Source organism: Bufo gargarizans, chromosome 4 (assembly GCF_014858855.1).
Source record: "Bufo gargarizans isolate SCDJY-AF-19 chromosome 4, ASM1485885v1, whole genome shotgun sequence".
Taxonomy (NCBI): domain Eukaryota; kingdom Metazoa; phylum Chordata; class Amphibia; order Anura; family Bufonidae; genus Bufo; species Bufo gargarizans.
In genome coordinates, this window is record NC_058083.1 from 408,439,645 (window position 1) to 408,462,316 (window position 22,672).

The following is a 22,672-nucleotide window of genomic DNA, read 5'->3' on the forward strand; positions in this document are numbered from 1 at the left end:
TTCACTGTACTAAAATGGCCCCACAGTCACCAGATCTCAACCCAATAGAGCATCTTTGGGATGTGGTGGAACGGGAGCTTCGTGCCCTGGATGTGCATCCCTCAAATCTCCATCAACTGCAAGATGCTATCCTATGAATATGGGCCAACATTTCTAAAGAATGCTATCGGCACCTTGTTGAATCAATGCCACGTAGAATTAAGGCAGTTCTGAAGGCAAAAGGGGGTCCAACACCGTATTAGTATGGTGTTCCTAATAATTCTTTAGGTGAATGTAAATTCTGTTATAGCTGTGTCTTTCTCTACCTCACTTTTATCAATTTACAAAAGGGATTATCAGAAATCAGTGGGCACTGCAGATCAGTAAGTCAGTTCTCATGTGCCAGGTTTCCAAATAAAAAAACTCCAAATAAAAAATGGAGGGCATACGTTAAAATTAACAGGTGTCAATGGCAAACCAAACCCTTTATACCATACAAGCATTAACTTAGTTAAAGAGTTTTCCCATGATTAATTTTGAAAATGATAATCAGACATCATATAGTACATGACCATCTATTTCTAACAAAGCTAGAACCAGCCCTGTACCTCCCATGGGTTCAGAGATTTCCCCATCCATTTATCTGCTAGTTTTATATCAAGCCGACAGCTCAAGGGGAGTGTCTTTTCTGCTGCAGCTCAGGGGGTGTGTCGGTGCTCTCCCTATCACAGCTCAGGAGGCAGTTTAAGGATGAAACTGAGCATGTGCGGCCATCTCAGTGTACAGGACAAAGAAATAAGAAGAAAAACAAACTGCAGGTGGCGCAATACAGATACATTTTATTGAATAACTCAGTGGCTATGAAACTCTTAATTACATGCAATTACAAAAGTATTCAGATCCAGGTGCTAGTTTGAAAACTGTAGACAACCCCTTTAAGGTTTTGTGCGGAAAATTATAAATGTAATCTACACTGTCTATGACCCCACAGAAAAGAGTTGATTTATGTACATATTACTTGGGGGACATTTATTTAATTTCATATAAGGTATCAACAGCCCAAAAAAAACAACTTTTTTTTAAAATGTCCCTGAAAAAAAATTTCATTACCATGAAAACAGATGGCAGCCTGTCAGGCCACACTCATTTCCTAGGAAGTTTCCAAACACCACAGCAAACAGAAATTCAAATGATAGGGAGTGAAAGATTGCCCATGAAACAATAATATATGCCTTCAATCAAAATTCTGTTGTACTGACCAATAACAGCAATTTACTTTTGCCAGCTTGCCAGCAAGGAGGCACTGGATCTGGTTTGCCCCCCCATTTTCTACTTGGCAGAGAATTATTACTGACCTCCAGATCACCTAAAAGAAATAAAAAGATCAGGGTACAAATCTATGGAAGGGAGGGGCAGCTGGTGAGGGACACTGACTGAGAGACTACTGCTTATTTGTAATTGATTTACTGTCTTAACTGCTGGATTCTCATCTAAACGGCCCTTTTCTGCTGTAATGATCTCCATTACTGATGCTGCTTCTGAGGTCGAGCTACAGAGAGTTAGGAAGGAGGATCCCCTATGTATTCATGTGTCTGGGCTAACATAATTCCAATTAGGGCTTGTTCACACTACCGTTGGTGTCCCGCAATGCACGGGCACCTTCCGTGGGGCAGGCGCATATTCTATCTTTTTGCAGTGCGAAGGCATGGAACCCCAGAAAGCACTCCGTAGTGCTTCCGTAGTTTTCCGTTCTATGCTTCCATTCCGCATCTCTGGATTTGCAGACTCATTGAAATGAATGGGTCCGCATCCGTGAAACGGATGGACAACGGAATGGTGCCTGTGTATTGCGGATCCGCAAATGCGGTCCACAATACGGGAACGGGACACCAACGGTCGTGTGAACAAGCCCTTAGTCTGAGAAAAAAAAATAGAAATGCAGACATATGTCCTAGGTGATGTAGCACTGGGAGAGTCACTTATAGAGAAGGATTTGGGTGTCCTTGTAGATGGTAGATTAAATTACAGCATACAAAATCAATCAGCTGCTTCTAAGGCTACCATTTTAAATGAGGCATGGACTCGCGTGGCAGCGATGTAATACTACCACTTAACAAAGTGCTGGTGTGGCCTCATCTGGAATATGCAGTTCAGTTATGGCCACCAGTCCATAGAAAGGACTCACTGCAGCTGGAAAAAGTACAGAGGAGAGCGACTAAACTGATAAGGGGAATGGAGAGTCTTGGTTATGAAGAAAGATTAAAATAATTGAATTTATTTAGTCTTGAGAAGAGACTTCTAAGGAGGGACATGATTAACCTGTACAAATATATAAATGGGCCATACAAAAAATACTACGAAAAGCTGTTCCAACGTAAAATGTGCTCAAAAGACAAGGGGGCACTGCCTCCGACTGAAGAAGAAAAAGGTCAGTCTCCAGAAGCGTCAAAGCTTTTTTGCTGTAAGAACTGTGAATCTGTGGAATAGACTTCCTCAGGACATGGTCACAGCAGGAACAGTGGACAGTTTCAAAAAGGGTTTAGACAAATTCTTCAAAGTAAAAAACATTAATGCTTATGAAAACGTGTAGAAATCTGAGTCTCACTTCCTTCTGGGATTCGTGTCCTCATCTATCCCTTGGTTAAACTTGATGAACGTTTGCTTTTTTTCAACCGTATTAACTATGTAACTATATTGTAGAGGGAAAACCTATTAAGTCGTGTAGTGGCCAAAAAGTGTTATTCCTCATGTATGGTTGCTCATCTCAAAATGCATCCAATACTCTTTCCCATCAACTTCAACCTACATTTTCCAGTCTTTCAAAATTCATAACTCAGCTTGCTGAAGAATAGGGAGAGCCAAGGTTATATCTACCCTACAACTAAGTAAAATGTCACCTGCCATTTATTTAAAGGGGTTGTCCCAAGAAAAAATATGTACAGTTTTCAAGCTAGCACCTGGCTCTGAATAGTTTTGTAAATGCATGTAATTGAAAATATATAATAGCTACAGAGTTATTCAGTGAAATCTACCTGTATAGCGCCACCTGCTGTTTGCTCTTTTAAAAAAAAATCTGTCCTACTTGCTGAGAAGGAAGCACATGCTCAGTTCCACCCTTTAACTGCACCAGCTGCAGTACAAAGGACCTGCCCCCCTAAGCTGACAGTTGGAAATAAATGTGGCAGAACAATTGGAACAATGAATGGTGATATCTCTGGATTCGTGTGAAGTACAGGTCTGGTTCTAGCTTTGTTAGAAAGACTCTGTCACGTACTGGATTATTTATGATTTTTATTTTTTACATTAATCAAGGGGCAATCCCAATAAGAGGTTTATCTAAAAGGTTTTGCACCTGGTGTAGGAAAAATCTTCCAGATCAGACAACTCTTGATATGGGTAATATTCAAAACTTGAGTTAGCGCCTAGACCAGTGATGGATAACCTCCAGCACTCCAGCTGTGGTGAAACTACGACTCCTAGCATGCGCCATAAATTTTTATGGAGTTCTGAGAACAGCCAAGCAAGTGTACATCTTGGGAGTTGTAGTTTTACCACAGCAGGAGTGCCGGAGGTTAGCCATGACAGGTCTAGACTTAACACAGTTGCAGAACAGATTTGTCTTTGAACATATTTTGCAATGCCAACCTAGTATATCATAGTAAGAACATTAATTTAAAAAAAAAGCTACATTCTAATATTTATTAAGACAGATCAGTCCTCAGTTAGACTTGCATTGGATACAGTAAAACATGCATTCTATTGGGTTTAGCCCTGGTAACCTTGCTCAATCTAATGTACAGTTCAGTAATAAACTAAGATGCCAAGAATACTAGATGACACAACAACAAGACCCAGTCTTTCTTTATAAGATGGCTCCTGACAGACCTCAAGACATCAACTTTCCAACTTAAATGTAACAAATGAGACAGAATTCTCACTTGATGTGGAAAGGCCAGTCCAAAAATACCTGGATCTTACTAGGGAGTGGAGAAAAAACCGCAAAAGAAGACCATAGCAAGATCAGTCAGGACCACAATCTTGTAATGTAATAGACTGTAGTAGAAGTGGGTGCCTACACACATCTAGAAATTGTATACTTGTGGGCATAGAGTTTGGGTGCTTTATGAGATCAAATATGCAGGGCGGCTACATGGTCCAGCCTATGTACCTTTTTAAGACACTGTAGACTTGATTTATATTGTGACATTGCTTTTAGATGCAAGGTTTGTAGACCATTGTCCCTCACAACTTTTTCTACTTTTGTATTTCCCCAGTGGTGCCATCATTGAGGATGGTACTGAAAAGAGAAATTAGTCCCATGAGTCCACCATAACTGCATCTTTGTTCCTGTCCAAGCTTTCTCCTTTTGTATGTGTCTTCTTTTGGTTATTCATTTTAAGCAGCAAGTGACATTGTCCCATGTAGTATTGGTGGTTGGGGCTTTTTAAATAGAACCTGTCATCAGCGACTGGATTCCCCAGCAAAACCAAGTACGTTTTACTCTGCACGTATTGAGACATGCCTTTCATCTGCCAGTCTAAAAGAAAAGATTGTTGTAGTGAATTGCACCAAATTTATTAAAAGGCACACGTGTCTTAATTCATGACTGTTGAGAGCAGATTTGAGCCAAGTTTTGTGCCATTTTCTGCCCTTAGTATTAACCTCTTCAACCACCACGTCACGGTAGTGCTGGGGATGTATGGCCCGGGCCTCTGGAGGGAGTCCGCTCCATACTCGGCGGGTGGCAGCTGTATCATATAGCCAGCACTTGCCCATAAAAATGGTACAAATAAAAACAAAAGTTGGCAAAATGGCGATACAAAGAAAAGTTTGCAAAAAGTAAGCCCACATATGGCTATGTGACTGGAAAAATAAAAAAAAGTTATGGCTATTGGAACGTAGGGAGGCAAAACTAAAAATGCGCCTGGTACTAGGGGTTAATAAATCTGTCCAAATGTTATACAGTAGGCCAAGCCCCCTCCAGGTAAACAACATCCACCTTTAAAAAAGTAACATTCTTGTGTGATTTTTTTTTTTTTTTTAAAGTGCAATTTTTGTGCAAATTCTTGTTCCCTGTGCCATTTTATTTTTTTGTCTAAAAATACCCACTGCAGCATTTCACACTTGGACATAGTTCTTAGTAATTAGGGGGCATGTCACTCCTTTAGGAAAACTAGAGGAATGGTCAAAAATCTGGCAACTAAAATTTAATGTGGATAAGTGCAAAATAATGGACCTGGGGCGTAAAAACCCAAGAGCAGAATATAAAATCAGTGATACAGTCCTAACCTCAGTATCTGAGGAAAGGGATTTAGGGGTCATTATTTCAGAAGACTTAAAGGTAGGCAGACAATGTCACAGAGAAGCAGGAAATGCTAGCAGAATGCTTGGGTGTATAGGGAGAGGCATTACCAGTAGAAAGAGGGAGGTGCTCATGGCGCTCTACAGAGCACTAGTGAGACCTCATTTGGAGTATTGTGCTCAGTACTGGAGACCATATCTCCAGAAGGATATTGATACTTTGGAGAGAGTTCAGAGAAGAGTTACTAAACTGGTACATGGATTGCAGGATAAAACTTACCAGGAAAGATTAAAGGACCTTAACATGTATAGCTTGGAAGAAAGACGAGACAGAGGGGATATGATAGAAACTTTGAAATACATAAAGGGAATCAACAAGGTAAAAGAGGAGAGAATATTTAAAAGAAGAAAAACTGCTACAAGAGGACATAGTTTTAAATTAGAGGGGCAAAGGTTTAAAAGTAATATCAGGAAGTATTACTTTACTGAGAGAGTAGTGGATGCATGGAATAGCCTTCCTGCAGAAGTGGTAGCTGCAAATACAGTGGAGGAGTTTAAGCATGCATGGGATAGGCATAAGGCCATCCTTCATATAAGATAGGGCCAGGGGCTATCCATAGTATTCAGTATATTGGGCAGACTAGATGGGCCAAATGGTTCTTATCTGCCGACACATTCTATGTTTCTATGTTTCTCCTGTCCTTACAGAGGTCACACTGTCACAGTTCCCAGTAAGCCTCTTTAGATTTTTTGTGTTTTTTTTTTCTCAGTTATCCAAATATAGCCAGCAGTATAAACAGGAGATGTTTTCATTTTGTTCCCTGTGACAATGTCTCCAAACATGTACATCAACATATCCGTGTGCTTCATAAGTCATAACGTATATTTCTATATTGGTATCATTTATACAGGCTAAAGAGAAAAATATATACAGAAAAATACAAAGTTACAGGTTTTTTTTATTTTTATTTCAGGACTAAATATGTTTACAAACTTTCCCATAGACGTCACCCTATTTACCCTACTATGTTTCTATTCATAGACCATAACAAATGTATCTCATCAGAACGAATGCCGCTTTACCATATAGAAGCAATGCTGATTTTACCATTCGTAAATGACCTTTCAAAGTTTTTTTTCGCATATATTCCTAATATTTTCGTTTTTATGTCTCCTTAGTAACATTGCAAATGTTGTATAAACTCAAGACGGCAAAAGTATTTGAGAAATCTCGGAATAAAGAAGATAAACCTAGCACGGACATTGTAGACGAAGATCCTTATGCCATCCAGATGATCTCCTGGTGCCCAGAGAGCAGGATACTATGTGTGGCAGGTGTCTCAGCTCATGTAATCATCTACAGGTTCAGCAAACAGGAAGTGACCACAGATGTCATCCCGGTAAAGACCATGCTTTTCTTTTCCATGCCTTCTGGAGTGGAAAGACTATAGAATTTGTGCAGTTCTAAATTGATGATGGCAGTAGATTGCATGTATGTTAAATATTTTCTGGCTGCCAGATTTTGTTCTGCAGAAAATGACATACCATAGTTTTCTCTTTATAAGACGCACATGATTATAAGAGGAGCAAAATCAGAAAAAATATATTTTTTATCAGGCCCCCATATTAGACCCCCAGCCTTCATCAGACCTGCATATCAGAACTCAGATCAAACCCGAATATCAGACTCGCATATCAGACCTCAGGTCAGACCCCAACATCAAACTCTAATATTAGACCTCAGAGCAGAGTCCAATATCAGACCTCGGATCAGCCCAAAAATTAATTAAATTAACTTAAATCTCTGGAAGGTGCGTCACTCTGCACATCCAACCTCACTTCCTGCAGCTCCGTTATTCTCTAGGCCTGTGCTGCACTGTAACCTGATAGTCATAGTGCACTACGTCCTGACTTGTATGCAGTCAAGAGAGGGCAGCACAGGCCCTGACAAGTCCAAGGAGCGGTGAGTGCAGCCAGCACCAGGAGCGCTGTATTCACTGCTCCCCCCTCCTACTTCTATAATGGAAGCACTCACTAGTATTCACTTTATAAGACACATTGACATTGTTCCCCACTTTTAGAGGGAAAAGTGCATCTTAGGCTACTTTCACACTAGCGTGTTTTTTGCAGATCCGTCATGGATCTTCAAAAACGCTTCCGTTACAATAATTCAACCACATGCATCCATCATGAACGGAAACGGTTGTATTATGTCTTATATAGCCAAGACAGCTCCGTCATGAACTCCATTGAAAGTCATTGGGGGACGGATCCGTTTTCTATTTTGTCAGAGAAAACTGATCCGTCCCCATTGACTTACATTGTGTGCCAGGACGGATCCATTTGGCTCAGTTTCCTCAAGTGGACAGCAAAACGCTGTAAGCAGCGTTTTGGTGTCAGTCTACAGAGCGGAATGGTGACTGAACGGAGACAAACTGATGCATTCTGAGCGGATCCTTTTCCATTCAGAATGCATTAGGGCAAAACTGATCCATTTTGGACCGCTTGTGAGAGCCCTGAACGGATCTCACAAACGGAAAGCCAAAACGCGCGTGTGAATGTAGACTTATAAAGCAACAAATAGGGTACTGTGTGCCAGTTGTCAACACTGCAATGTTTAGCACCATAATACATGGTTGTGGAAGTTTATGTATATAGGGTGCATTATGTATTGCAGCTCCAAAAGTTGCATCAGCCCTATATTTTTTGAGTCTTTATATACCTCTGAATTTCTTTCAGGCGGTTGTCAAGGATTAGAAAAGTGGGGTTGTTTATAGGCTACATCTGGCATTGCAGCTCAGGCTCACTCACTTATTCTTCATGTCTGTGCTGGGATCTTCTTTTTGTTTCATGTTAAAGCCCAAAGCTTCATTTCCAACAGATACCAGAATACCAAATGGCCAAAATTTAGAATGCAGTACTTGTTTGAAGATGGAGAGCAGGATGAAAAATGTTACTGTATAACTGTAGGTCTGTGTCTGTATAAAGGAGGTATGGGAGGGGGTAAAGCTGTAAGTGAGCTCAAGAAGAATGATCACACAGCCTGATACTATATTTTCTCCTCCTCTAGGCTACTTTCACACTTGCGGCAGAGGAATCCGGCAGGCAGTTCCGTCGCCGAAACTGCCTGCCAGATCCGTCAAAACGTATGCCAACTGATAGCATTTGTAAGACTGATCAGGATCCTGATCCGTCTTACAAATGCATTGAAATGCTGGATCCGTCTCTCCGGTGTCATCCGGAAAAACGGATCCGGCATTTTTTCTTTTCACATTTTTTTCGGTCTGAGCATGCGCAGACTGGAAGGACGTATCTGGCTTTGCAGTATTTTGAATGCGGCACGAATACATTGCTATGGGAAAAAAATGCGGCAAGTGTTACGGATTTTAGGCGGGAGATAAAAATGTAGCATGCTGCGGTATTATCTTCATCCTGAACAGTCAAGAAGACTAAACTGAAGACATCCTGATGCATCCTGAACGGATTGCTCTCCATTCAGAATGCATGGGGATAAAACCGATCCCCCTAGGACGAAAAGAAAAACACTAGTGTGAAAGTACTCTTACAGTGTTCCCTAATTATATGATGCATGTATTTCAAGTTATCGCTAATCATACGAATGAGAGAGCAGATAAGCGTATGTGTCACATTTTGGAGTATTTTTGTGTGTGACGATGTGCAGTTCAATATCTAATTAATTTCAAATGTTGTGCTTGGCTTTAAGATGTTGGAAGTAAGGTTGCTGTATGAAATCAATGATCTAGAGTCCCCAGACATTGAACAAGTGCCAACGCCCAGCGGAGGACCTAACTCCCAGCCCATTGTTCTTCAGTCGCACCCATCCACAAGCAGCAGTTCATCTGATGGGATTCGTGACAACGTACCCTGTTTAAAGTAAGCATTATTTTATCTTTTTCACATTACATTTCAAATGCAGTGGCTAAAGGTGAGCCTGGTGAGAAGAAAAAAACGCTGATTGTAGAACCGCTCTGCTGGCACTGCCAGGGATGATGTCACAGACGAGGTCCCCATAGCTCTGTGTGCTTTTATTGTGTCAAAAAACCGATTTCATCCATATGCAAATTAACCTGAGATGAGTCCTGTCCCTCGTCTCGTCTCGTCTCAGGGTAATTTGCATATGTATCAAATCGTTTTTTTTTACACAATAAAAGCACACAGAGCTATGGGGACTGGGTATTGGGGATGTACTAGCGGCCAGTAGCAACCCACGTCCATAGATCTGTATACAAAATCCCGGTGACAGGTTCACTTTAAGACTTAAAAACACAAATAAATTGCCTTGATGGTAAAAATAATGCCATCAGGGTTAAATTACAATTTCCTAAAACCAAATATTGGTTATATCCTGGTATATAAGCGTAAAACAAATCCATAAAGCCCAGATCACCCTTCTTATTGGGTAAAGTCTGTACTGTGGTCTTAGTCACTGCTCTTGCATGGAGGTGTGAGACACCTCAGTAGGATTGTTTTTAGCTCTGTGGCCATTTATTTGTTTTTAAGTTTGCGCAATGTGCAATATTGTGGTGGAAGATTAGTGGAGGCTTAGTTACTCAGAGCTCAATCACTGGCCTGGATGGCACATTTCTACCGAGGCTAGTGATTTGGCTGCAGCAGTCATGCAAACTATGAACAGCACGTGTGAGCTCTGCAGGAGCAACATGGATCAGAGCAGAAGGGAACGGTGCGGTAGAATGTTGAAAAGACAAAGGCGTTTTTTCATTGTTTCATACAACCCACTGCCCTCTGGCACTTAAAAAATCTTGGACAACCTTTAAGCTGCGAGATTTATATATGGGATCTTGTCATACTATTTTTCTTATATTTCTTTCTTTCATCCATTTCTGAAGACATACTTATGGACTATATTTTACTATGCTTAAGTTGATTCTCATGTGGCCAGGGGTGATAATAGTTGCTGTTCATTTTGGATATTTTTTTCCATCAGGGTCAGAAGCACTTCTTTAAAACAATCTGCTGGCTACCAAGTAGAGCTTGTGATACAACTTGTTTGGGTCAGCGGAGAACCTCCTCAGCAAATAACCAGCCTAGCTGTCAATTCTGCATATGGCCTGTAAGTATTTATTCATATTCATACAAGGCAATTATTTGTATAAGACTTTACAAGGTTTTTAAAGGGTGCCCTTCACACTGAAAATGCAGAACAATCTGCAGGCTGGAGGAATGGAGCAGATGGGGTTTTAGTTTAGTAGGAAAAGATGCAGTTTAGCAAATAATTTATTCATTTAAACCTTTTCTGGAGTCTGATGGGTGGTTCTACTCAGTGATTGACAGCAGCCATCTCTGTATTATCACACATTCAGGGAAGGCTATTAATCAGTGATTAGGACTTCTGACTGGACTCCTAAGCCTAGAAGGGTCAGAGGTTTAAATGAATAAATTACTAATTAAACTATATCTTTCCATACAAAACTACAACAGTCTGCACAGATTGAAGTAATGGGACAGAATAATAATCGTAAATCAATCTTTCACTTTTTAATACTTGGTTGCAAATCCTTTGCAGTCAATTACAGTCTGAAGTCTGGAACGCATAGACATCACCAGCTAGGTTTCATCCCTGGTGATGCTCTGCCAGGCCTCTACTGCAACTGTCTTCAATTCCTGCTAGTTCTTGGGGCATTTTCCCTTCAGTTTTGTCTTCAGCAAGTGAAATGCATGCTCAGTTGGAATTAGGTCAGGTGATTGACTTGGCCATTGCATAACATTCCACTTCTTTCCCTTATAAAACTCTTTGGTTGCTTTTGCAGTATGCTTTGGGTCATTGTCCATCTGCACTGTGAAGCGCCGTCCAATGAGTTCTGAAACATTTGGCTGAATATGAGCAGATAATATTGCCCGAAACACTTCAGAATTTATCCTGCTGCTTTTGTCAGCAGTCACATCATCAATAAATACAAGAGAACCAGTTCCATTGGCAGCCATACATGCCTACGCCATGACACTACCACCACCATGCTTCACTGATGAGGTGGTATGCTTGGGATCATGAGCAGTTCCTTTCCTTCTCCATACTCTTCTCTTCCCATCACTCTGGTACAATTTGATCTTGGCGTCATCTGTCCATAGGATGTTGTTCCAGAACTGTGAAGGCTTTTTTAGATGTCGTTTGGCAAACTCTAATCTGGCCTTCCTGTTTTTGAGGCTCACCAATGGTTTACATCTTGTGGTGAACCCTCTGTATTCACTGTGGTGAAGTCTTCTCTTGATTGTTGACGTTGACACACATACACCTACCTCCTGGAGAGTGTTCTTGATCTGGCCAACTGTTGTGAAGGGTGTTTTCTTCACCAGGGAAAGAATTCTTTGGTCATCCACCACAGTTGTTTTCCGTGGTCTTCCGGGTCTTTTGGTGTTGCTGAGCTCACCGGTGCGTTCCTTCTTTTTAAGAATGTTTCAAACAGTTGTTTTGGCCACGCCTAATGTTTTTTTTTTTTTATATAACTTTCTTTATTCGGATGTTCGAGGCATACAGTCATATACTACCGAAGGCATATTGCATGAGATGTACAGCCATATTACTATTAATCACATTCAAATACATCCTTTTATAGCCTTGGTTACATCATATAAGGAACTATATAATGAAAAAATCATTGAATGTTTTTCTCTCTCCACTGCTTATACATCTTGCTTTCTCGTCCTTGCGGAAAAGCCGGTAGAGACCACAAGGGCATCTGGGGTGACAAGTAAATCGGAAGTCTGTATAATTTTCTGATTGCTTTCCATGCCATGATGGTATCTTTGAGAAGAACAGACTGTCTCACCACATTCGGTAGATCTTTCAGCCGAGTATGAATAAGGGCAGCTAACTCCCACGGTTGCGCCAGTTCCTGCTCCACCTTTCCCGCAGAGAAATAATTTGTTTTCCAAACCCAGTCCCTCACATGATGAAATAGGTCAGCTAAGTTATATAATCTAATGTCGGGCATATTTAACCCTCCCTCCCATTTCAGTAAACAAAGATTCTTGTAGGCTATGCGGGGCCTCTTCTTATTCCAGAGGAATTTCACGAATGCCGATTGCAGTTTTCCCACATCAGCATGCTTGAGAAGTAAGGGGATAGTCTGTAACTGATATAACATTTTCGGAAAGCTGATCATTTTTATTAAGCATGCTCTCCCCATCAGGGACAATGGCAGGTCTTTCCATTTATCAAGTTCTTTGATAATTTTAGTGATAAGCGGAGGGTAGTTTAAGGTATAAATTGAGGAAGCTGTTTTGCCTATTCTAACCCCCAAATATTTGATATAATCTTTACGCATCTCAACCCCAGTTTGGGAGATGTCTTGCATATCTCTATCCCCTAAAAAATAAAGTAGCTGACTCTTAGACACATTTTGTAGCCCGTTACTCCACCGTAGTTATGGAATATCTCCAATACCGCTTTTAGGTGTAAGCTCGGTGAATTCATTAAAATCAGCAAGTCATCTGCAAAACATGTGAGTTTTAGGACTTCCTTCCCCACCTTGATCCCTTCATACGCATCTGACTTCCAGAGATACAGAGCCAGCGGTTCCAGAGCAATGTCAAACAATAAGGGCGACAAAGGGCACCCCTGCCGCGTCCCTCTGCGAAGCCAAATGGTATCTGACAGAAATCCTGGGACATGTATCCTTGCCTGAGGATCTGTATACACAGCTGATAGATGGTTCCGAAATGCTCCTTTTACAGCCATTGTGTTTAAGACTTCATTTAGCCATTGCCAGCTGACATTATCGAATGCCTTTTCGGCATCAATTGCAAGGAGAGCCTGCGTAGCATGGGATCCATTCTTTCGCAAACTGTCCTGTACTGCCAGTACTTTCCTGATATTAGTCACCGCAGAGCGGCCTTTGATAAATCCCACTTGATGTTCCCCAATCAGGTCCGGCATGAGTAATGCCAATCTGTTGGCCAGTATCTTTGATGCCAATTTTAGATCTTGATTAATCAAAGAGATTGGCCTGAAAGATTCCGGATGTGTCAAATCCTTTCCTGTTTTTGGGATCAGTTTAATATAAGCCATATTACTAGATGGGGGTATCCTCCCTCCCTTAAGCACCGCATTAAACAGGGCGGTCAATGTCGATACTATTTCAGGTCCTAGAGCTTTGTAGAATTCTGCTGGGAATCCATCAGGGCCCGGCGACTTCCCATTATGCAGGGCCTTAATCGTCTGCTGTACCTCAGTCTCAGTTATTTCAGTGTTGAGGCTCTCTAACATTTCTGCCGATAAGGTTGGAAGTTTTACTTGGTTTAAAAGCTCCCTCGCTTTCTGTGAATCATAGGATGCTTGGGAGTACATAGCTACAAAATATTTTTTCATAATGTCCAACAGTTTTTTAGGGTGGGAATGCAGGACTCCCTTCTCATCCCGTAGAGGATATAATTGCGAACGCCTCACATACGGGCACGTAAGATTTGCAAGCAACTTACCCGCCTTGTTGCCGTATTTGAAGAGAGTAGCCTGTCTACAATCTGCAAACCACTTGACTTTCCCTTCCTGATAATAATCATAGCTATGCTTGGCGGTGACCCATTCCACCTTATTTTCATCTGACGGATCATTAAGATATTTTGTGTACGCTAGCCTGACATTATGTATGGCTTGATCATATTTCTTCTGTACATCTCTTCTCCTCCCTACTGTGTATGACATAATCCGCCCCTTCAATACCGCTTTTGCGGTTTCCCAAAACAACTCAGAGTTTTGTTTATGGGCTTCATTTACTTGGGAGTACTCCCACCACCACCCCCTCAGTCTGTCACTGAAATCTTCATCCATCAACAAGTGACTTGGCATTCTCCAAACCTGGTCTGTACCTCTGGGGAGATTTTCCTCCAGTTCAATCCAGAGTGGAGCATGAGCTGAGATCAATATGTCCGCTAGTTCCGCCTTATGGACTCACAAGACCAGATCCGGAGATACCAGTACATAATCAATTCTGGACCAAGATTTCTGAGAGAAGGAGTAATGGGAGTACTCCCTATCAGCGGGGCCAAATATCAATCAAGTCCACAGCTTCAAGGAACGGGGCGAGTGTATGAGGACCCTCTGGATTTAGTGGATACCTTTTGTGACCCGCCTGCTTTCTATCCTCTGCACTATTTCTTACCCTATTAAAGTCACCTGCTATCATCATGGGTGGACCTTTATCCTGTAAAACTAAATTCTCCAGAGCTTGATAGAAGCCTGTTTGGGCCGAGTTAGGGGAATAAATATTATATAGGAGTAGTTGTCTGCCCCCCAAGTTAAGCTCAACTCTCAATCTCCTGCATCACTATTATTTAGGGTATACTGAAGATTTCTATGGAAAAGCATCATTACCCCTGCCTTCCTACCTACTGATGATGAACAGAGTACCTGCCCCACCCAATATTTACGCATCCTCCAGAAGTCATGTTCCTCCAGGTGTGTCTCCTTCAACAAGGCCACATCTGCCTTCAGCTTTTTAAGGCTACTTTCACACTAGCGCTTGATCGGATCCGTTCTGAACGGATCCGATCATATTAATGCAGACGGAGGCTCCGTTCAGTACGGATCCGTCTGCATTAATAACTTAGAAAAATTTCTAAGTGCGAAAGTAGCCTGAGCGGATCCGTTCAGACTTTCAATGTAAAGTCAATGGGGGACGGATCCGCTTGAAGATTGAGCCATATGGTGTCATCTTCAAGCGGATCCGTTCCCATTGACTTACATTGTAAGTCTGGACGGATCCGCACGCCTCTGCAAGCAGCGTTCAGGTGTCCGCCTGGCCGTGCAGAGGCGAGCGGAGCGGAGGCTGAACGCCGCCAGACTGATGCAGTCTGAGCGGATCCGCATCCATTCAGACTGCATCAGGGCTGGACGGAAGCGTTCTGCTCCGCTCGTGAGCTCCTTCAAACGGAGCTCACGAGCGGACAGCAGAACGCTCGTGTAAAAGTAGCCTAAGGTGTCTAAGCACCATATTTCATTTGGTCTGAGAGCTCACTTTTATTTGTGCCTGCTCCAGCTCTTCCTCCACCAGAGCTACTCTTTGCTCCAACTCCATGATCTGTGTGGAGTGCTGGGATACCTCTGTTTGTATCTGGAGGAGGGCAGCCGAGACCGTGGCTTCCAATGTGGATTTAATATCTGGTGCTAACAACTTTGCCACTTCAAGCGCCATGGTCTGGCAAGATATAGTAATGTCCTGGTCTGGGGTCAGACTAACCTCGGAGCCCTCCGGTTCCATGTCTGGGTTTCTGACAGGTGGCTGCGCTGCCGATCAAGTGAGCCTCTGTGTCTTTGTGTCTTTTCTGCCGCCGCCATCTTACCCCTTGGCTGACGCTCCTCACCTTGTGAGAGACGCGCTGGAGTGCTCGACATGCCGTCTTTTCTCAAAAACTTCTCCATCCACTTGTCCTACGGCTCATGCAGGGGGTAGAGGATGACAAATTCACCCCCCCAAGGGTCTTATCTTAGGATTTGTGGGCTTTGGGTATCGGAGCTCCGGTCTTCCTCACCCTCACATGCGCGCGCCGGAACCGGAAGTCTACGCCTAATGTTTTTGCTATCTCTCTGAAGGGATTGTTTTGTTTTTACAGCCTAATGATGGCTCGCTTCACTGATAGTGACAGCTCTTTGGATCTCATCTTGAGAGTTGAACGCAACAGATTCCAAATGCAAATAGCACACTTGAAATGAACTCTGGACCTTTTATCTGCTCATTCTAATTGGGATAATGAGGAAATAACACACGCCTGGCCATGGAACAGCTGAGAAACCAATTGTCCGATTTGCTTTTGGTCCCTTAACAAGTGGGAGGCACATATGCAAACTGTTGTAATTCCTACACCGTTCACCTGATTTGGATGTAAATACCCTCAAATTAAAGCTGACAGTCTGCAGTCAAAGCACAGCTTGTTCGTTTAATTTCAAATCGATGTCCCAATATTTATGGACCTGACTGTATAACGTTTCAAGTAAAAAAAAGAAAAAAAAACGCCCCTATCCCCTGATTTTATAAAAAAAGAAAACAAACACATTATGTATCGCCGCCTCCGTAACAACCGGCTCTATAAATATATTACATGATCCACCCCGTTCGATAGACACCGTAAAAATAAAAAAATAAAAACTGTAAAAAAAAAAAGGCATTTTTGTCTCCTAACATCACAAAAAGTGCAACACCAAGCGATCAAGAAGACGTGTGCCTCCCAAAATGGTACCAATAAAACCGTCACCTCATCCCGTAAAAAAAGAGCCCCTACATAAGACAATCGGCCAAAAAAATTTAAAAAACTATAGCTTTCAGAACATGGAGACACTAAAACATCATCTTTTTGGTTTCAAAAATTCAATTATTGTGTTCCTAGGTTTGAATCCGACCAAGGGCAACATCTGCATAGAGTCTGTATGTTCTCCCTGTGTTTGCATGGGTTTCCTCCCACACTTCAAATGGGACAAGGTGTCTAAAAAAACAGTCCAGCAAAATCTGCCTTCCAAAAACCATGCGGCAGTCCTTTCCTACTGCGCCCTGCCGTACGCCCTTACATCAGTTTACGACCACATGTGGGGTGTTTCTGTAAATCTCAGAATCAGGGTAATAAATTTTGAGTTTTGTTTGGCTGTTAACCCTCGATGTGTTAAAGGAAAAAATGGATTAAAATGGAAAATCTGCCAAAAAAGTGAAATTTTTTAATTTCATCTCCATTTTCCTTTAATTCTTGTGGAACACCTAAAGGGTTAACACATTTTGTAAAATCAGTTTTGAGTAACTTGAGGGGTGTAGTTTCTACAACTGGGTCATTTATGGGGGGTTTCTATTATGTAAGCCCCACAAAGTGACTTCAGAACTGAACTGGTCCTTAAAAAGTGGGTCTTGGAAATTTTCTTAAGTGTTTAGAATTGCTTCTAAAATTCTAAGCCTTCTAACGTCCCCAAAAAATAAAATGACATTTACAAAATGATGCAAACATAAAGTAGACATATGGGGTATGTTAAGTAATAAATATTTGATGAGGTATCACTTTCTGTTTTAGAAGCAGAGAAATAGAAATTTAGAAAATTGCAACTTTTTCAAAATTTTGGGTAAATTTGGGATTTTTTCATTAATAAAGGTGAAATATATTGACTCAAATTTATGACTGTCACGAAGTACAATGTGTCACAAGAAAACAATCTCAGAATGGCTTGGATAAATAAAAGCGTTCCAAAGTTATTACCACCTAAAGTGACACATGACGGATTTGCAAAAAATGGCCTGGGCAGGAAGGTAAAAAACTGGCCCGGGGTATAACGGGTTAAGGGGGTTGTCTGGTTTCCAATATTGATGATTTATCCTCAGGATAGGTGATCAGTATCAGATTGGCAGAAGTCTGCCTCCAGGTACCCCTGCCGATCAGCTGTTTGAAGAGACCCCTGACCTGGATGCCTTTTGAGATAGCAGTGGCTGTTCAGTGTGATTACAGCTCCCAGCTCATTCACTGTAATTACACTGATCTCTGTAATGTTGACTCAGTGCCGGTAAAGAGTTACAAGCTGTGCGTCTCTTCAAACAGCTGATCAGTGGGTGTGCTGGGAGTCAGACCCCCACTGATATGATATTGGGATAAGGGAAACCAGACAACCCCTTTAGGTCTATTTGTGATCTCTGAGCAAGTCTTATTTACACAGTGCCATTATATATTCTTATTACCGTACATAATAAAATATTAGTACATAGCAATGTGATATCCACATCCTGCATGCAGACGTAAGATGTGATGCCCTTAGTATTTATCTCTTTTTGTTTCAATCTATATTTCATATAAGCATTAACATTTTACTCAGTACAGTGCACTAGTTCCAGTTGTCGATGGAGTGCACAATAAAATGTTTTTTCTCCATCTCACACAAATACGCACATCCAGCTATTTAACTTATATATTTTTTTTTTCATTTAGAAAATCCAGGGACAACTTGAAAATTCTATGCACATGTTGCCGCAGTGAAATTAAACCCTATAATCCTAGTGCTGTAAGGCATCCAGAATAGATCTAGTTTTGTGAAACCTCTCTTCCCAGTGCTTGCGCATTGCACCAGTGAAGCTGAGAACAGCACTTCTCATTTCACTGCACATGCGCCCAGCGTTCAGTGTAAGCGCAGAGAAGCAAGGTTTACTGTCCTTTGCCTCTTCACCGCCATGTGCATACACCCCGAGCCACTGGAGAGGAGTCCCAGACTTATCCTTTCGTTACTTTCTTGTCATTACTAATCATTGTAATAAGGTTGATAGATGTGCCAGTCTCTCCCTCAGTTTAAAGGTGTTTTCAGAAATTTAAAGAAAGTGGCCCAAAGGAGGTAATATGTTCTAAAATAATTAAAAAAAAAAAAACTGTACACACAGCAGTATACTGCTGAGACCAGTGATTATCTACAGTGGTTTAGTGTGGTATACTTCAGCCAAGTGAACGCAGATTGGAGATGAGGGCTGTATCTAGTGACTATAGGATCTTTTAATATCTCCCCTCCATCCTTGGGACACTTTATTTATTTTAACAAATCAGAACACTCCTTTAATTATTTTTTTGAAATAGTCCTAAGCAGCTTTCCACTCTCAGATAAACTTGACTGTATAATCGGTGGCTCCATCAAGGTGACGCATAAGTACACAGTAATGACTTCAGGTTATCAGTGAGCCGGTGTTGGTCAGAGCGAAGCTTTCTTGTCATTCGTCTTAATGAGTGATGTGCAGAACAGTGGACTGTGTCAGGAAGCAGAGTAGCCTTTTAAGCTCAGATTTACATCATCCCATCTGCCTTGTCGCTTTCTAATTGCCCGATTTGTATATTGTATTGAAACAGAATCTAACCGCTGCTCGGTTTAGTTTATCATCTTAGCTAAAGACTTTACCGTTTTCTTTTTTTCTGCATACTTCTGTAGTGATATGCAGCTGTACGGATGCTATTGTAATAAGCACTGTAATAATAATAAAAAAAGGCAATTGGCTTACACAATGCGCACTGTTATATTTACTTCAGTGGTGATGCTAAATATCCCATTAAAGGGTAAGAAGAAGAAAAAAGCCTCTTCCAATGGGCTGCACACCATGTACATCTCCCACCACTGCTGTTCCAGTAGTGGCAGGGTCCCCACTGTGCTGCACGTCCTGCTCCTGTCTAGACATTACTGGAATTGCCACTCAGCCAAATACTGGCTAATGTGGATCATTGCCTTGTGGAGTTTTTTATTTTTTTAAACCTTGCCAACTAGAGTGTGTGACTGAGCTGTCATCTCATTGTCATTGAATTGTCTCAACACAAATGTCATCCACAATCATCTTAGTTTTTATATTTTTATGAAGACTGTAAAAGCAAATATTGTGCCTATGATTAGAGAAGAGCGGTCAGCTAACTGTTGTATTCCAAAGGGGCATCTACAATCTTGCTGTCTAGTCATATTTCTCAGGATTTTTTATTTACCATTAAAGGAAGCTAACAATTCAGTCCTATTTGATTTGCAGACCATTTAATAAAGCCTTGATTTAGTAATGCAGCATGGCATTTAAAGTCTAAATGCCAGGATTCTTTTTTTACTCGTATACTCGTGTGAAAACAACTGAAAATATGTCATATTCTAGGTTCTTCAAAGTAGCTACCTTTTGCTTTGATTACTGCTTTGCACACTCTTGGCATTCTCTTGATAAGTTTCAAGAGGTAGTCACCTGAAATGGTCTTCCAACAGTCTTGAAGGAGTTCCCAGAGATGCTTAGCACTTGTTGGCCCTTTTGCCTTCACTCTGTGGTCCAGCTCACCCCAAACCATCTCGATTGGGTTCAGGTCCAGTGACTGTGGAGGCCAGGTCATCTGGCGCAGCACCCCATCACTCTCCTTCATGGTCAAATAGCCCTTACACAGCCTGGAGGTGTGTTTGGGGTCATTGTCCTGTTGAAAAATAAATGATGGTCCAACTAAACGCAAACCGGATGGAATAGCATGCCGCTGCAAGATGCTGTGGTAGCCATGCTGGTTCAGTATGCCTTCAATTTTGAATAAATCCCCAACAGTGTCACCAGCAAAGCACCATCACACCTCCTCCTCCATGCTCCACGGTGGGAACCAGGCATGTAGAGTCCATCCGTTCACCTTTTCTGCGTTGCACAAAGACACGGTGGTTGGAACCAAAGATCTCAAATTTGGACTCATCAGACCAAAGCACAGATTTCCACTGGTCTAATGTCCATTCCTTGTGTTCTTTAGCCCAAACAAGTCTCTACTGCTTTTTGTCTGTCCTTAGCAGTGGTTTCCTAACAGATATTCTACCATGAAGGCCTGATTCACACAGTCTCCTCTTAACAGTTGTTCTAGAGATGTGTCTGCTGCTAGAACTCTGTGTGGCATTGACCTGGTCTCTAATCTGAGCTGCTGTTAACCTGCGATTTCTGAGGCTGGTGACTCGGATGAACTTAACCTCCGCAGCAGAGGTGACTCTTGGTCTTTCTTTTCCTGGGGCGGTCCGCATGTGAGCCAGTTTCTTTGTAGCGCTTGATGGTTTTTGTGACTATACTTGGGGGACACTTTCAAAGTTTTCCCAATTTTTCGGACTGACTGACCTTCATTTCCTAAAGTAATGATGGCCACTCGTTTTTCTTTACTTAGCTGCTTTTTTCTTGCCATAATACAAATTCTAACAGTCTATTCAGTATGACTATCCGCTGTGTATCCACCTGACTTCTCCACAACGCAACTGATGGTCCCAACCCCATTTATAAGGCAAGAAATCCCACTTATTAAACCTGACAGGGCACACCTGTGAAGTGAAAACCATTTCAGGTGACTACCTCTTGAAGCTCATCAAGAGAATGCCAAGAGTGTGCAAAGCAGTAATCAAAGCAGTAATTTGAAGAACCTAGAATATGACATATTTTCAGTTGTTTCACACTTTTTTGTTATGTATATAATTCCACATGTGTTAATTCATAGTTTTGATGCCTTCAGTGTGAATCTACAATTTTCATAGTCATGAAAATAAAGAAAACTCTTTGAATGAGAAGGTGTGTCCAAACTTTTGGTCTGTACTGTGTGTGTGTGTGTGTGTGTGTGTGTGTGTGTATATGTATATATATATATATATATATATATATATACTGATAACCTGTAATTGCAGTTGCCTTGGCAGGCAATTGTTTTGATTTTTGATTATTTTTTATTTTTAATTGTTCTTCTTTGTCACAATGTGCCTAAAACTAATATCCAAACCAGGGGCGTAACTAGAACTGACTGGGCCCCACAGCAAATTTTTTACAGGGCCCCCCTCCCTTAGGGTCCATTCAGACGTCCGCAAGTGTTTTGCGGTCCACAAAATGCGGATCCAGAAAACACGGATACCAGCCGTGTGCGTTTCGCATTTTGATAGTTCCCTATGATAGAAATGCCTATTCTTGTCCGCAATTGCAGACAAGAATAGGACATGTTCCATCTTATTTGAAATTAATGGGTTTGCACCTGTGTCCCGCAAAATTGTGGAACGGATGCGGACCCAGAACATAGGACGTGTGAATGGACCCTTACTTAAAATAAAACCTTTGAAAAAACCTATTTGTCTTTGTATCACCATTTTTTGACAGCTAAAACTTTTTTATTTTTTTATTTCTGCCTAAAGAGCTGAAGCTTTTTTTCAAATGGGTGAATTGTAGTTTTTATTGGTTCCCTTTTTGAATTAAAATTATTTATATTTTTTAATAGTGAAGACATTTTTGGACATGGCAATGCTTTTTTTAATGTTTATTTACCTATATTTAAAACACTGTGAAAGGGGGTGATTGGAACTTTCATCCCAACCTCTGCCCACTCCTTCTTCTGCCAGCCTCCTGTACTATAGTATGCGGTACGTGGCAGCCTCCCCTCTCTGCCATATACTAGTGCTTATTATGACACACATATGCATGCACCTGATGCCAGCCCAGAACCATCCTGGCATCACATTTGTGTATATGTAACTTAAAAGAGTGCCATTATAAGCACTAGTAGATGGCGCAACAGCAAGCAGAGAGGGGAGGCTGCCACGTACCGCATGCTATAGTACAGTTGGCTGGCAGAGGAAGTGTGGGCAGAGGTTGTGATCTGGCTACCTGGCAGCTACATGCTGAAGGCTTCAGCATGCAGCTGCCAGGTGGTGATCCCAGCATCTGCCAGCCTCCTGTATTATAACAGAAGCAGGTGAAGGCATTTTATTATATAGGAGGCTGGTGGGACTGGGATGGCAGCCTGTGGCAGCTACATTCTGCAGCCTGCCATGGCTGCACACTCAGAACTTTGCCTGCTGCTGTACCTGGCCTTACCTCTTCTCCTCTCCAAGTCTGTGAACTTGACAGACTGGGAGAGGAGGAAAGGGTTAACTACTTTGACTCTGTCCTGCCCTCCTCTTTCC

At 41.7% G+C, this 22,672-nt stretch overlaps 1 protein-coding gene across 2 annotated transcripts in view; it reads left to right on the forward strand.

Annotated features, from left to right (window-relative positions):
• Positions 1 to 22,672, forward strand: part of STXBP5 (syntaxin binding protein 5) — a 424,762-nt gene that overhangs the window by 322,985 nt on the left and 79,105 nt on the right. For both annotated transcript variants that reach the window (XM_044291763.1, XM_044291764.1), the window contains exons 15-17: positions 6,460 to 6,680; positions 9,005 to 9,174; positions 10,247 to 10,372. In XM_044291763.1, the coding sequence (XP_044147698.1) occupies positions 6,460 to 6,680; positions 9,005 to 9,174; positions 10,247 to 10,372 (517 nt within the window). The remainder of the gene's footprint in view (positions 1 to 6,459; positions 6,681 to 9,004; positions 9,175 to 10,246; positions 10,373 to 22,672) is intronic.